Consider the following 15,398-nt stretch of genomic DNA (forward strand, 5'->3'; position numbering starts at 1 on the left):
TGAGGGCATATTAAAATTTGGGAGCTGAAATTGTGGCATAAGCATAGCTGGCAAATACAACATGCAGCCCAGGCCCAGGCCCAGTACAGTACACCAAATTCAATTTCTTTTTTTCCCTTTCTCTAATACACACTAGCTCCTCCTTCTCTTCTCTCTCTCCCTTTTCTTTTGTTTCTTTCTTCTTCTACATCCACTGCACAATTGCCACATGAATCATTAGTTAGGGTTTATTCTCCAAGAAAAGCAATGAGTGCGTCCAGGTTCATCAAGTGTGTCACTGTGGGTGACGGTGCCGTTGGCAAGACTTGCATGCTCATCTCCTACACCAGCAACACTTTTCCTACGGTCAGTGCTACTTTTCTCACTATCGCAAACAAAGCTTCACATTTTCTGTTCTCTTCAGGTTCTAGCTTACTGGGTTTTCAGATAATCACAAATAGTTGGGAGTGCTTGTTACCTACTTGTTCTTACTCTGTGATAATTGGGTTTGCTTGTGATTTTCATAATTCTTTTCTTTCTTTTTTATTGTTTGTGTTCTTGTTTTTAGGTTTTTCTTGGTTCTGTTGTCCTAACCTTTCTTTTAGAGTTGCTGATGCTAGCTAAGGTTTCTTCTAAACAGATTAAATGTGGGGATTTTTTTTTCCCATCGTTTTCATATACCCTTCTTAGAGACGACCGTGGATTTGGACCCGTTTGTAATTTTTTGGGTGAAAAGAGGAAAAGAAAATGTTTTGGTTGAATCTTGGATGTTGATTTCAACTTTTAGTTGCTGTCTTTCTTTGTATTTGATATGACTCCAACGGAGGTGCGATAATTTCTCGAAGATGCTTTGCTAAAATTACTTTCGTAGGACTTTTATGACTTAGATCCTTCTTGATTTTTTGGATTGCTACAATAATCTTCAAAACAATTCCCTTTGTGTTGTTTGACTTGCAATTGACTGAGCGATGGGGATTGACTTTGGGATGTAGTAATCGTGACATCTTGTGTTTCTTTGTGATTCATTGGCAACAGGACTACGTGCCAACTGTCTTTGACAATTTCAGTGCAAATGTAGTTGTGGATGGAAGCACTGTGAATCTTGGGTTGTGGGATACTGCTGGTAAGTATAGTTTCCCGGTTATCTTTCATCCTTCTTGTGTTTTGTCATTGTTTTGATGTTTTCAACTTATGGGACAGGCCAAGAAGATTACAATAGATTAAGACCCTTAAGCTATCGTGGAGCAGATGTATTCCTGCTTGCTTTCTCTCTCATAAGCAGGGCTAGCTATGAAAATGTTGCCAAGAAAGTAAGCTTGGGTTTTTTACTTTTTTTTTTTTTTTGTACCTCTCTAATCTGGACTAATTTTCTCCCATCCTTGTCCAGTGGATTCCTGAGTTGAGGCATTATGCTCCTGGTGTTCCAATTATTCTTGTTGGAACAAAACTTGGTTAGATTCTTGTTCCTTCATTACCTTCTCTGACTTTGTATACACTCTTAATGTGCTCCTTATGTTGTGTCATTGTTTTAAAGTGGGGGAAGTTACTTGCTTAATAAACCTAACCTCTAATTAAATGTCTTGGCCTAAATTCTAGAATCTGAAGCTACTGGATGGGTTGTTATTCAGTATAGATTGAAAGAATAAAGTTCCTTTCTATATTCCAAACTTTCCTCAGGCGTAACTTTACCCAGTAATTGGTTCAGATATAACAAAGTATTTCAGAAGAGCCTTGGCAAATTTTCATCTTCGTTCAATGTTTACCTCCTTTAAAACCAAATGGCAAGTGTAATGGTTGTTCTGAATGCTGCAAGAGTGATTACTGATAAAGCTTGAGAACTTTTGAAGTGTACTAGTGTAAGATGAAAGAGGAATGCAAGTACATAGTACATAAGTCCTTCGCTTCACTATTCATCAGACTTTCTGTTAATCTGTAGCAAAAGTTCTTTTGTTCTGTAAATTTTTCCATTAATAGTTTCACTTTGACCACGATAAAGCTGCCATGATTAGTTTGCTTGGGCATTTCATGACAACCAAATCTCTGTCTTGTAGATCTTCGGGATGATAAGCAGTTCTTTCAAGACCATCCTGGTGCAGTGCCTATCACCACAGCACAGGTGCTTGCTATTTGCCACTACTTCCTTTATATATACAATTAATTAATTGCTTTTGCATTATTTTTTTTTTATTTCACTGTTTTTTCTTTTAGCCCTTTTTTTGTTGGTCACAGTATGGGCATGAGCTTACTTTTGATAGGTTAGTGGTCTGATTTACTGTATTTTGTGAAGGGTGAGGAGCTGAGAAAGCTTATCGGTGCTCCAGTTTACATTGAATGTAGTTCAAAAACGCAACAGGTACATACATGTTCTTTGAATCTTTTGAAAGTTCTGAAGGTTAAAGGAAGTCATGACCTTATTGATGTTAGCCTTTGTATACAGAATGTGAAGGCTGTTTTTGATGCGGCCATCAAGGTAGTTCTCCAGCCCCCAAAACAGAAGAAAAAGAAGAGAAAGGGGCAAAAGGCCTGTTCCATTTTGTGATCTTCAGTTCTTAATATAGTAGTTCGTGGAGGATGACATGACCGTAGTCTTCACCATTCTATATCTTATACTATTTCCAACCTAGATGAAGGAATCACCATGTCCAACTGATTGGTGTGCACACAACTTGCGTTTCTGCTGTAGGATCTGTACAGTCGTAATTTCAATATGTTTGGTGTGCACACAACTTGCGTTTCTGCTGGCCGTTTACCTGCTATATTGATTATTAAATGGCCATTTCCACCAGTGGACACGGGTTGTATTCATGTTGTAATCTAATCTAGGAAGTGCTTGCATATGTGGCTTTGGATGTGAACCAAGTATATGTAATTAATTATGTTAGCTGCTTTTAACAGCTTGGATATATAGATGGTTTGATTAAGGTTTCATTCTTCCATTTGTTTATTCGAGTCGGGTTGACTTAGTGAACTTAAAATCTTATGACAATTCCAGCCTGAGGCTAGTAAAAACGAATTTTAAAATGGAATCTAAACTATCAAGTAACGAAAAGAATAATATGGAGCTGTCAACAACTTTGAGCTTGCACGGGAATATACATTTATTTTAAAGGATTCACAAAACAAGACCAAATTCATCTTTCCCTAGTCACAACTTTATCAGATACTCAACGTGTGGACTTTGAGAGTCGGCAAGCAAAGTGTGGATCTAATTTCTTCTTTTTGGGACGTGGGTTGTCCAATAACTCGGTATCTTGTTTTGGCATTGATGCATTTCACAGGGGAAGTGGTACCTGAAGCCAAAATGGAAGAAAGATAAAAGGCTTAAATAGTCAATGAGGTGTTGGACCTAATTTAATTTGCAAATGGTTAAACTAAACTATATAGTTAATTCTTTGTTAGATTCAACGTTTAACTTTGATATAATATCCTAATGAAGAATCTTTGGGGCGTGGACCATTTTTCCATCTATGCTTAGATGGACAGCAGGCAATTGCAAAAATGATAGAACTCAATTGAAAGCAGCTAAATACTATGTAATATGGCCAACAGCTTTCACTCATTGCTCCCATATCTAAAAGTTGATTGATTCTTAGAATCTTATCTTTTACATGAGGAATATATACTGTGCCCACTTCCGTTGATGAATGGAACTCGTGATTCTGTTCAATCTCCCTTCTCCAACCCTCCATTAAATAATAGCCTGCAACCTGCTTTGTTTCTTGTAGTGTTCTAATCATTTTGGCTTTCCTCTTCTACAATTCTAAAATCACGCAAATGGCATCCAAGAGAATACTGAAGGAGCTCAAGGACTTACAGAGAGATCCACCAACTTCATGCAGTGCAGGTAAAGAGGTTGAATGAAAGTTTGTTTAATTGGATTATTTGACATAAGCTATAACCATGCTGCAGTGTAGACTAGTGTGACATGCTTGTTATGGCGGATTTCAGGACCTGTGGGTGAGGACATGTTCCATTGGCAAGCAACCATCATTGGTCCAAATGACAGTCCCTATGCTGGTGGTGTTTTCCTTGTGACCATCCATTTCCCTCCCGATTATCCCTTCAAACCTCCCAAGGTATACATCAAAAACTGTTACCGTATTCTGACACCCATTTTCTTCATTTCAGTTAAACTTTCATTTACAAATGACTATGGATAAGCAAAGAGTTTCTTCCTTTGCCATATTTGAAGGTGGAACATCTGTTTTTCTAGAGCAACACACAAACACACACATCAGCAGCTATATACAGATATATATACACATACATGGTAGCAGCATCACCTAACAAAATCGTGCTTGTCTTCAATTTTAAATCTTAGTAACTGTTATTTAATATTTGTAGTATAAAGCACGGGATCTAATTGATGGCTAGTATTAAAAACTATTAAACAGGTTGCATTCAGGACCAAGGTTTTCCATCCCAACATTAACAGCAATGGCAATATTTGCCTGGACATACTCAAAGAACAATGGAGTCCTGCTCTCACCATATCCAAGGTCATGTTTTGGACCTTTCCTCATTGATGCCATTAATAGTTTGTTTCTGTTTGTTATAAGTGCTGACTGGTTGTCAAAAATCATGATGCAGGTGCTGCTCTCTATATGTTCTTTGCTAACGGATCCAAATCCTGATGACCCTTTGGTGCCTGAAATTGCTCATATGTGCAAGACCGACAAAGTCAAGTATGAGTCCACTGCTAGAAGCTGGACCCAGAAGTATGCCATGGGCTAAAACTCGATCTCTGCCCTCTTGTCCCCTCCAATACGTTTTGGAATTGTCTCTTTTTGCTCTTCAAAAACCTTCCCTTTTATAGTATTATATATTAATATGTAGATATGACCATGAAGTTTGGGCATATTATTGAACAACTTGCATACATATGAGAATTGTTCTCAAAGGCTTTACCTTTGTGATTCGAGCTTGCTCTATATGAATAAATGCTACTCTCATTTAGAGCTTTTCAAATATTCCCATTAAAAAAGTAACCAAGAAGACTGAATTATTGTCCACTTCCTCAGGTCAAGAAACAAGGTTTTTATATGCACTAGAGGTAATAGTTTTTTTTTTTTTTAAAGACCAATGTTTGTTGTTACTTTATTAGATTTTGTTATTGGGAGAGATACAAATCCACGATCTCTTCCTCTTCCTACAACCACCAAACCATGAAAACTCTAAGCCCTTAATTTGCATTTTGTTTTGGTTTGAAATTATGGTTAACTAAATTGAATCATACTATAATCTAGGGTCAAAAACATAAGAGGGGAAAAGAAACACGTTCTGAATTATATCTTCAAGAGTACACTTTTATGTTTGACAGAACTAACGAATTTGTGATTGGTATTTCAAGCTTGGTGTTTGAAACTGTCATCCGCTTTGCTGATTTTTATACATTTCATCGTGAGGTAATGAAAACTGTCATCCGCTTGTTGATCACAAATGAGCATATTGACCAAGTATTTAAGAGTCATGCTTTACAAATTACAAGTAAAATATTCTTCCATACTAGTTAAACTGCCAGTGCTAGTAAACATCTTAATATAACCCAATATAGTTCTCATTGGCAGTTTGACCTGTAACAGTCTTACATTAGTCATTTTGAGAAAATAGGCTGCACATGGTTTTATAAAGTGATTTAATGATAAACGTAGGATCACAGTCAAACCCAAGGATAAAGTAACTAAAAGTTGCATTTTAGGCTCACTAGCAAAATTATTTGCTATTAGTATTAGTATTTATAAAGTAAAAAAGCACTATACATTGACAAAAAAATCATATATATTAGTAAAAAGACTCAACATATTTAAAATACAATATTTCTTTTCAAAATTATTTAGATCTTACTTATCATTGTGTCGGTCCAGCGTAAAAAAAGAAAAAAAATAACATAAAATAAATATTATATATGATAAATTTATTAATTTTTACATGAATTATATTAAAAGTCATACCGTAGTATTGTTGGTGATTTATGATTGATTAATATTTAACGGTATAAAGCTATCTACGCATAGTCATTAAAAATATGCATATGACTTGAAACAAGGTATTATGTTTTTCTGTCACTACCAATTTTAGCTAATAGTCAAGAATCATATAGTCATCTTCAGCTTTACAAAACTATTACTTGCTATAATTTGTTTGAAAAATGTTTCTGAACAACCCTTGAGTTGTATACACCTTGAGAGAGAAAGGAAGAGAATAGAGATAAAAGAAAGTGATTGCTTTGATTGATGATGTGGTGTGATAAGAAAAAAAAAATAGAAAAAAGAGAATTATTAATTGAGTGTTTAAATATAAGCACTCAATTTGTTTAGACACGCAGGTTCCTAATATCCCATATCACAGTGGTTAGGTTTCTTCATTATATAAAAAGAATAAAGGTAGCAATTATTGCAGGATGAGATTAATATTCTGATAGATATTTACATTTTATACCTAATGTCCCATCTTAATAATTGCAACATGCAATATGCGCAACTTTACGACTTACGAGCAAACATTAGTACCACGCAAATAAAATTTAAAATTAGACATTGGTGATGCCATGTCAAGCACGCAAAGCTACAATGGAGTGTCTTAATGACAGCATTTGATGGCATGCTTATGGTTGGCGTTATTTACAGAAAGAATAGGGGTTACACCATCAATATTCTTCGAGCAAATAATTCTCTTGCTTGGTTCCAAAGATGCAGTTGAGTAGGCCACAGCACCTTTCTCATATGTGATGGTAGCAAAGCCATGCAGGGAACCCCTACGATTGTGAGACTTGAACTGCTTTAATTTTATTTTTCACACCTTGTTTCTTTTCAACCTCCCTAAATTTAATTTAATTTTCTGCAAATAGACCCTTGAACTTTAATTTCATTACAATTAATCATTAAATTTAATCATTTTATAAATAGACATGTTGGACTTTAATTTTTCTAAATTGATTCCTAAATTTTAAACATTTTACAAAAAGAGACTCTATTCTAGACTTTAATTTTATACCAATTGATCATCAAACTTCGCCTCTATTGCAAATAGTATATTTTAATTATTAAGTTGAGATTAAATTATTGACTGCGGAGAAAAAATCTCAATTGTTTATTTACCTTAAATCTCAATCATTCATTAAAAATATTTATCTTTCAAAACTTATTCGAGTACACCCTTCAATAGAAAATATCTTAATTTATATATTGTTAGGTATATGTAGAGTATTAAATTATTGTGCTGCATAAAATATTCTAATGACTGAGAGAGGGTACACTAAGTATATTAAGTAGAAAAGGAAAGAATAAGAGGATTTGATTTTGATTTTTAAAACAAAGAGGGAGGACCTTGCTCATCTTTCGAATTTTGTTTCGTCCACTAATCGCTTATGTTGGTCAAGCATCTTTTAAAAAATATAATAATTTCCTTTGATAAATTATTATATATAGATGATTTTGTAGTGCTTTTTTTTATATAAAAATAAACTTTTTAAGCAGCCTCTATATGTTTACCAAAAGAAAGTCATCCACGACTTCACAAAGTAGTTTTGTCGTTCTAGCAAACAAGCTTAAACCGTTGTAAAACATTCGCAGACAGTTTAGACCTATAACTTTTACTAAGGTCCACTGCCAATTCTACCAAAAAATTCTTATTCCGGTCCCTCTGTATTAAAATAGTGTTAAAATGTTTTGACTTGTCCTTTCTTTCTTTCCTTTATTTTTTTTTTTCTTTTCCTCTTATTGGTTCATATTGACATACATATTTGCGTATTTAACTAATCTAACTGTTATATTTAATCGATTTATGTACGATGCTTTTCTTTTCGGTTGTTATGAGGCAGATATGACAACTTAATTATCGCATACAAATCAAGAGAAAGAAAAATAGAAGAAGGAAAAAGATGAAAATCCAAATACAACAAACCAAACCATACCAAACCATCCCGATTTCTGTTGTACCTAATATCAGATAAGGGTGAAGATTTATCAGTCCCATTTCTCACCAAAGAACAACAAGGCCTGACAAGAAAACGTGGCATGTATTCAGCTTGAAAGTTGAAAGGTTATGCTTTAGACTTTGAATTTGTGGGGCCTATTAAAGAATCAGAATTTTAACGTGTTCAACTTTGATTTCATTGTCAATATTAATTTCAACTAGATAAGCAACAAGTAAATTAAATTAAACTGCGTAATATGTTCAAACTTAAATTTTCAATTATCAGATGGGATCTCTTCAACTGTTACATTCCTGTTGTTGAGCTGCTGAACAATCTGATGACCATTTTGGTTCTGTAAAAAATTCACATGAAAAAGAGAAACAGTATACAAATTTTCAATCAAAGACGTGCACTCCGAGAATTCTAACGTCTAAAATTTTTCAAGCTTTGCATAGTTTTGGATAAATATACACATGCGATCATGACAATGACAAAACAGATCGATTTATGTTGTGTGAATTTTTCAATTTTGTTACGGAATGTATGTTTTTAATTTGCGATATAATTCAAACACTGAAAAGATTCTTTTTTACATTTTTATTTAATCATGAAATTTAAATGATTGAGTTTTTGTAATAATCACTTAAAAAATTATATTTAAAATAATTTCTAATTAGTTGATAGTATAATTTTTTTTTTTTACAATAACAACATGTTAAAAGTAAAATGTTAAATTGATTGAATTTTAATTTTTATGGTTACCTCCTTTACGTGGACTAAACTGTAATATTTTTTAAACAATTAAGAAATTTAGTGTAATGTATAAGGAGTGTTGTTATAATATTTTTAAAATAATTAAGAAATGTTAGTATAGGAATAGAAAAAACATGGAGAGATTGAGTAATTTTATGAAATCCTAGGAATAACGTTTGTGTTAAGTTTGCATGTAGGCAAACTAATCAAGTTTCTCATACTTTAGTTAGAGTATCTTAATTTCATGCTATTCCACATGTTTCTTATTTCATTTCAACATATATATTCACTCAATTACATTAAAATTACATTATAACATGGAACATTTTATTGCATGTCATGAAAATCATATGCAATTGAACATATACAAAAATTTTCAGCAATTTTATTTTTAATGTATACTAATAAATAATTCATCGAAAATTCATCTTGTTTTAATTTTTTGTTTTTAATGATCATAAGAAAGGCTCATAATTAGAGTTTAGCAAAGCCTAAGGATTTTTTTTTAACTAGGGTATTTCTAAACCCAAAGCCAAGGATTTGTCTCATGTGGTAAAACCCATATGTATGATCACACTTAAGAAACAAAATTATCTATTAATAATGTCATATCATATTTACATGATTGTATAATAATTAAAAATTGAAAATATATTATCTTTTGATGTTTTAGCTTTCCAATTTTTTTCCAAAATAATTGATGTTTTAGACTTTCAATGTCCATTTAAATCTTTTTTCTCAAATATACTCTTATTTAACATCGGATGCAAGTATCAAAGATCAAAATATTAAATAAGGATAATTTAGTCCAAATACGATTTCATTAAATATTTCTTAATCTATGTGTAATGATCTTAAACATTAAAAGATATGAAAAGGAGGTAGTAATACTTAGATAAAAAAAATCCAAAAAAAGATAAGATTACTAATAATTTTATCATTTAGAAAAAAAGTAAGGTTAAATATTAATTGTATAATGATTAAAATTTGATAAATGTAATATTTAGATAAAAATTTCTTTAAAAAGAAAAAAATAAGATTACTATTAATTTTATAACTTTAAGAAAAAGTTAAGAAATAAATATTGATTATATAATAACTAAAATTTGATTTAATATTTAGATAAGATTTCTTTGTTAATAAAATATCCTTCTAGTTTTTAAAAAATATATACCAGTGTTCTTATATTTGATGACCACAACTATATAACACTATTCTTTATAGTTTCAACAATATATAAGTTAACAGCGAACTCAATTTAATATGGCTTTTAAATTTAGCAAAAAGTCAGGGGGGCCTAGCATATTTCATTATTAATATTTAATGTAATATGATAATTTGTTATCATGATTATCAATATACATAGATATTATAAATAATAAAATAATAATAACAATAATAAATATAAAATATGACCACAAATTTTATTATTTTTATTTATTGTGTTAGCGTTTAAGGTATCATAATCATTTATTTACGGCAAATTATTATTATAAAATCGTGATATTAAACAAAAATTAATCATAATTATGAAAAGTATTCTAAAATTTTAAAGCTGATTATCATCTTATATAAAATTAAAATTGATTTAATGATTTTATTGATTAATTTAATCAAAATATATTTTTTAATTTACAATAAATGATTATAATAATGTTTTTATGAATTAAAAACCCAAAAGAATCGACGAAATTTAGACGAAAAAAGAGTACATGTATGATGTCATGCTTATGTAACAAAACCTCCTTTTATTATTATTATTATTCATAATTGACTGGTTTTTATATAAAAATTAGAATGACACACGTGCTTACTATCCAAATATATTTATCATGAAAAATTTGAATTATATAATTAGAATGAATTTCATCGGTGCAGACGTTCTAACAAATAAAAATTGACAATTGATAAAGAAAGTACTAATATTTTTTCTTTATCATCATCATTGTTTGATTAAGAAGGGAGATAAATGACAAAACAAAAATTGAGCATTATTGTTATTATAACATTATAAGAATAATATACCACGAGTATTAAAAAAAAAAAATAGAAAGAAGAATACGAGTGTCACTCGAAGTTTGGAAATTTTTATTGTAAGCAATGTGGTTGTCCTAGGCGCAATAATCGTGGAATAGTGTTTCATCAGACCATGAACATGTAACAGGACCGCATGTCAAGGGTTTCCCGCCAAAACGCCCGCTTAGGACTAAAAGTCAGGTGCTTATTTTCATCTTATCGTAAATAACGTTAACACATAACTCTCTATCCGTACTTTTCGCACCAATTCTTTTCCTTATCAACACCCCCAGCAATGCATCTTTTTACTTCCTTTTTTCCTTTCCAATTTTAACACCCCCATTTCGTTCAAGAACACACTTTTATTCCACACCCGAATTCTCTCTGTGTATTCTTTTATTCCATTCTACCACAATACGTAAAAGCAATTTCAGTAGTCTTCTATAGAAATTTTTTAGTTCAAGTAGGTACGCTTGCTGATGCTATTTGGCGGTAATTTAATTCAGTTAAAAGAAAAAACACACAAAAAACATGCTGTTCTCAAACCATGGCTGCTTACAACATTTTAGGTACATATTTCTTGTTTTATTCAACATATTTTTAATACCATAATCGTTTTTTACGACGATATATTATATTTAATTCAAGGTCTCCGCGGGTTTTCTTCACCTATTGTTTCATCCAATAGGTCATGTGATTTTTAATGTTTTTTTTCCTCCCCTTCCTCTCTAGCCACCATAAATATATGGATTTTTTTAATGCGACGTCGTCTCTGTCAATGGATGCTGCTATTTAATATTCAACTATACGAATAGGTGAGCCAAGTGTTGGGACATTATGTTCAAGTTTCAATTCCAACCATGATAGTAATATTAGTACCTCTGTTTTGCAGAGGATGAGATGGTTCGCTCAACAAGGTGAGGTGATTGATACTATAAGGGCAAAACGCAATGACTGTTGAAAAGAGAATTGTTTTGGTTGGGATTAGAATTGATGGCTATAGCAGACAGCTCCTCAACTGGGCACTTGCCAAAGTTGCTGAGCCTGGGGATTGTGTTATAGCAGTTCATGTTGTTAAAAGTTCGGGTAAGGAACTTCAAAGCTTCTACAAATATTATTAGCGTGTGTATTTTACCTTTGAACATGCCGTTGTTGAAAAAGTTAATTTAATGCAGATTATGTTTCCAAAAACAAGACTCTGATAGATGGCTATTTAGAAGTTTATGAAGGCCTATGTGGTGTGAAGAAGGTACATAAATATTTCTATACTTTTTTTTTTACAATACTTTTGATACAGTTCTGGAGATATTGTTTGTGGTGTTCTTCAATTTATAGTTAGAGTTTCACCTCAATAAGGCATAATAAAACCAAGTTAAAACTCCAATTCTGATTAGAAAATGATGCTTAAGATATTGTAAGTTATGTCTTTATTTTTATTTATTTTTACTTTAATTCATGGGGTTGGTAAAGTCACAGATTTTATTGACGGGTCTAATTGGATTTCAGGTAGGTCTCACCGGTCAAATCTTCACAGGAAGCTCCATTAAAAACATTCTTGTTAGAGAAGCTAAAAAGCATGCTGCCCTGGCTCTAGTGGTAGGGTATGTGGAGCTTGTATTTCACCATATTTGTTGTGGGTTTAGTTTACTTGATGTGTACATTTACTTAATTTGCTTTCTCTGATTGGTTTAAAAGACTAAAACAGATTTCAATTGCAGGGGTCGAGCTGCCACAGCTAAATATTGTGCTAAACGTCTACAACCCACCACCAATGTTCTAGCCATTCAAGACTCAAGAATTGTCTTCAGAAGTTGCACCAATAAACAACTACCAGGTTCATATCTGTGTCATTTTTCTTGTAGAAAAATTATATCATAAGAGAGTCAGTAACATGAGTGAAACAGAATAAGGCTTGTTTTCTCTTGTGGCAGGTGGTCTTATACTGGATCCAAGACCAAGTTTAACAATCATAAAAGAAAATTTGCGTGACAGAGCAATCCACTCTTCAATTTGTGACTCCATCGTGGAGATTGAGGAATCAACGCGCAAAAATTCCTTAGAATCGAAGGAAGAAGCGTTTAATGGATCAGAAAAGAGCAAGTCAAGGTCAATATCCATGTTTGCAGGTGATTCTGCCGAACAGAAGCTTGGATGGCCTCTACTCCGCAGAGCCAATTCAGGAATGTCACAAACCCTTCATGCAAGGGACATGTCAGTAGTACAATGGGTTATGACCTTACCAGATCGTTCACCAAATAAAGGTTCTAGCTCTTCTTCCACTGAGGAAAATCCATTTGAAAGGAGCATCAGCGATGTTGAATATGAGAGCTCTTCAAATTCCTCTCCTTCATCTGTTGATATACCAAATGGCCTGGAAGAGATGTTAAATTTAAATTCTCTAAATTGCAAGCGGTTCAGCCTTGAGGTTCTGAAGTCTTGCACTAGCCAATTCTCTTCAGGTTGAACCTCTGCTTCTTACACTGACTGTTATGTTTTTTTCTTCTAGTTTCATAGTTTGTGAATAAATATAATATAAACTTTGTTCCGTTGCAGAAAAATTGGTTGGGAAAGGAGGGAGCAATCGTGTGTACAAAGGAGTCCTCACTGATGGAAAATCAATCGCAGTTAAAGTAATGCAGTCATCAAAAGAAGCATGGAAAGATTTTGCCCTTGAGGTGGAAATAATATCCTCATTGGAGCACAAAAGCATTGCCCCTTTACTTGGGATTTGCATAGAGAACAATACTTTAATATCTGTTTATGACTATTTCCCCAATGGCAGCTTAGAGGAAAATCTGCATGGTAAAGTTTCAGTGGATTTTTGCTTTCACTTTTCAACCATAATTTCAATTTTGATGGGAATGAATAATGATGCTAATATGAATTTGAAAATGGATATAGGAAAGAACAAGGATGAATCCATCTTGTCATGGGAAGTAAGATTTAATGTGGCTATTAGGATCGCTGAGGCCCTTGATTACCTACACAGGGAAGCTTTGAAGCCTGTCATACATAAAGATGTCAAGTCGTCTAACATTCTTCTCTCCCAAGGGTTTGAACCTCAGGTAACCAAAAGTTGAGACTATTAGTATTGAAAAGAACATTATGTGTGAAATTCATTGGGTGACTCATGATTTTTTCTTTTGATGCAGTTGTCTGATTTTGGACTAGCAGTATGGGGACCAACAACTTCATCCTTTTTGACCCAAGATGTAGTTGGAACATTTGGTTACCTTGCTCCTGAATACTTCATGTATGGAAAGGTCAGTGACAAGATAGATGTCTATGCCTTCGGTGTAGTTTTACTTGAACTAATATCAGGAAGGGAACCTATCAACTCGGCAGCTTGCAAAGGACAGGAGAGCTTGGTCGTGTGGGTAAGACGAAGCCCCATTTACAAGAATGAATTTTGACTTCTGTTAATGATATAAAAATATAAGAATAATGTTATTCTTGCAATTCCTGTCACAAATCACAATACTAGTACCATTTATAATTAGGAGAGAGAGGGAAGTATAGAATAAGATAAAAGATGTGACATACAGAAAAAATGAATTATTAAAAAGTATATATAAAACATTGTGAAAATAGGAATACTCAAAAAGTATAAATTCTTCTAAGAATTATAAACAATGATTTCATTTTCAGGCAAAACCAATAATAGAGAGTGGGAATGTTAAGGGCTTATTGGACCCAAATTTAGAAGGGAAATTTGATGAGGCCCAATTGCAAAGAATGGTTTTGGCAGCATCTTTATGCATCACACGGGCTGCTAGACTTCGTCCTAAACTGAGCCAGGTAATACCAAATGACCCATATTGAAGCTGCCATATTCTCGATGAAAGTCACATTCCCAGTTATTATATTTTATAAACTTTAAGCTCCTAAAGTTTATAATTTTCCATCATGTACAGATACTGAAGATCCTAAAAGGAGAAGAGAAAGTTGAATATTTCTTAAACTCTCAAGGAGATAATGATCAGGAGGATTCAGAAAATCAAGAAAACATTGATGACGAAGTGTATCCAAATTCAAGTGCAGAGTTACACCTAAGTCTTGCATTACTTGGTGTTGACGATGACAGTACATCACATAGTAGCACAGACCACAGCTATAGTGAAGACTTGAAAGAACAATGGAGCAGGTCATCAAGTTTTAATTAGTTTTCTTCAATTTCTAAGTTCCTAACACCTATTTCGTCATTAGTTTTATGCGTGTACAGTTACGTTAAAAAAACAACAAACGCGAAAACAAAGGAGTTGCGCCCCTTGATGAGGTGGTTTGTAGATTTAGAATGGCAGTTTTCTTTTGAATTTATCAGGGAACAATGTACTAATTTTTGGATTTATGCACAAATCATATAGGCAATGGTTGAAATATAATGCGACTTTTATTTCTCTTACCCATTATATATGCTTTGACTGAAGCCGATATTCCTTTAAAATTTCAATGAACCATAACTAATGTTTGAAATTTCAACCAATAATGTAGAGATTATGATTATTTTTTGGTCTATACCTCTACAAAAGAAGATGGGGAGAGCTCCAAAGGAACATATACATTTAGGCAGAAACTAGTGTTGATTAAGAATAATTTAAAAAGTTTATTACCATTCACACCATTTTCTTTGTTTCGTACTACGAATTCAATGATGCCATTCAGCTGACTACTCTATGAAAGCGAAAGTAAAATATGCGATGGATAATGCCAACAATGATGCCATTCATCCCATTAT

General features: G+C 32.8%; 3 protein-coding genes across 5 annotated transcripts; all 3 read left to right on the plus strand.

Moving 5' to 3' along the window:
- LOC100785464 (rac-like GTP-binding protein RAC1) lies at positions 1-2,907 on the plus strand. 2 transcript variants are annotated; one of them, XM_003540832.4, is made up of 7 exons: positions 1-345; positions 1,015-1,102; positions 1,180-1,289; positions 1,367-1,430; positions 2,031-2,095; positions 2,267-2,332; positions 2,417-2,907. In XM_003540832.4, exons 1-7 carry the CDS (start codon positions 247-249, stop codon positions 2,516-2,518), a joined length of 594 nt encoding a protein of 197 aa, XP_003540880.1. In that variant the 5' UTR covers positions 1-246; the 3' UTR covers positions 2,519-2,907. The 2 variants fall into 2 exon arrangements, with proteins under 2 accessions (XP_003540880.1, XP_014619944.1); XM_014764458.3 differs by having other exon boundaries at positions 4-345; positions 2,404-2,907.
- Positions 2,908-3,253: 346 nt separating this feature from the next.
- LOC100787053 (ubiquitin-conjugating enzyme E2 28) lies at positions 3,254-4,947 on the plus strand. Its single transcript, XM_003540835.5, has 4 exons — positions 3,254-3,823; positions 3,928-4,055; positions 4,374-4,478; positions 4,570-4,947. The coding sequence occupies exons 1-4, from the start codon at positions 3,754-3,756 to the stop codon at positions 4,711-4,713; spliced, it is 447 nt and encodes a 148-aa protein (XP_003540883.1). The 5' UTR covers positions 3,254-3,753; the 3' UTR covers positions 4,714-4,947.
- Positions 4,948-11,347: 6,400 nt separating this feature from the next.
- On the plus strand, positions 11,348-15,042 carry LOC100789189 (pto-interacting protein 1). Of its 2 annotated transcripts, XM_006592007.4 has the most exons (11): positions 11,348-11,478; positions 11,556-11,749; positions 11,839-11,912; positions 12,170-12,264; positions 12,382-12,497; positions 12,595-13,122; positions 13,217-13,465; positions 13,565-13,728; positions 13,816-14,040; positions 14,312-14,461; positions 14,578-15,042. In XM_006592007.4, exons 2-11 carry the CDS (start codon positions 11,614-11,616, stop codon positions 14,824-14,826), a joined length of 1,986 nt encoding a protein of 661 aa, XP_006592070.1. In that variant the 5' UTR covers positions 11,348-11,478; positions 11,556-11,613; the 3' UTR covers positions 14,827-15,042. The 2 variants fall into 2 exon arrangements, with proteins under 2 accessions (XP_006592070.1, XP_040863306.1); XM_041007372.1 differs by lacking the exons at positions 11,348-11,478; positions 11,556-11,749 and having other exon boundaries at positions 11,896-11,912; positions 12,170-12,259.
- The last annotated feature ends 356 nt before the right edge of the window (positions 15,043-15,398 follow it).

This window comes from Glycine max, chromosome 12 (assembly GCF_000004515.6).
Source record: "Glycine max cultivar Williams 82 chromosome 12, Glycine_max_v4.0, whole genome shotgun sequence".
NCBI classification, from domain to species: Eukaryota; Viridiplantae; Streptophyta; class Magnoliopsida; order Fabales; family Fabaceae; genus Glycine; species Glycine max.

Bases quoted from the DNA above. Each gene is read 5' to 3' on its own strand.
- LOC100785464 (XM_003540832.4), top strand. From the start codon at position 247: ATGAGTGCGTCCAGGTTCATCAAGTGTGTCACTGTGGGTGACGGTGCC. The intron at 1,431-2,030 runs GTTAGATTCTTG...TCTGTCTTGTAG, and splicing joins TCTTGTTGGAACAAAACTTG to ATCTTCGGGATGATAAGCAG. The intron at 2,096-2,266 runs GTGCTTGCTATT...TATTTTGTGAAG, and splicing joins TGCCTATCACCACAGCACAG to GGTGAGGAGCTGAGAAAGCT.
- LOC100787053 (XM_003540835.5), top strand. From the start codon at position 3,754: ATGGCATCCAAGAGAATACTGAAGGAGCTCAAGGACTTACAGAGAGAT. The intron at 4,056-4,373 runs GTATACATCAAA...ACTATTAAACAG, and splicing joins ATCCCTTCAAACCTCCCAAG to GTTGCATTCAGGACCAAGGT. The intron at 4,479-4,569 runs GTCATGTTTTGG...ATCATGATGCAG, and splicing joins CTGCTCTCACCATATCCAAG to GTGCTGCTCTCTATATGTTC.
- LOC100789189 (XM_006592007.4), top strand. From the start codon at position 11,614: ATGACTGTTGAAAAGAGAATTGTTTTGGTTGGGATTAGAATTGATGGC. The intron at 12,265-12,381 runs GTATGTGGAGCT...TTTCAATTGCAG, and splicing joins GCCCTGGCTCTAGTGGTAGG to GGGTCGAGCTGCCACAGCTA. The intron at 13,466-13,564 runs GTAAAGTTTCAG...AAATGGATATAG, and splicing joins CTTAGAGGAAAATCTGCATG to GAAAGAACAAGGATGAATCC.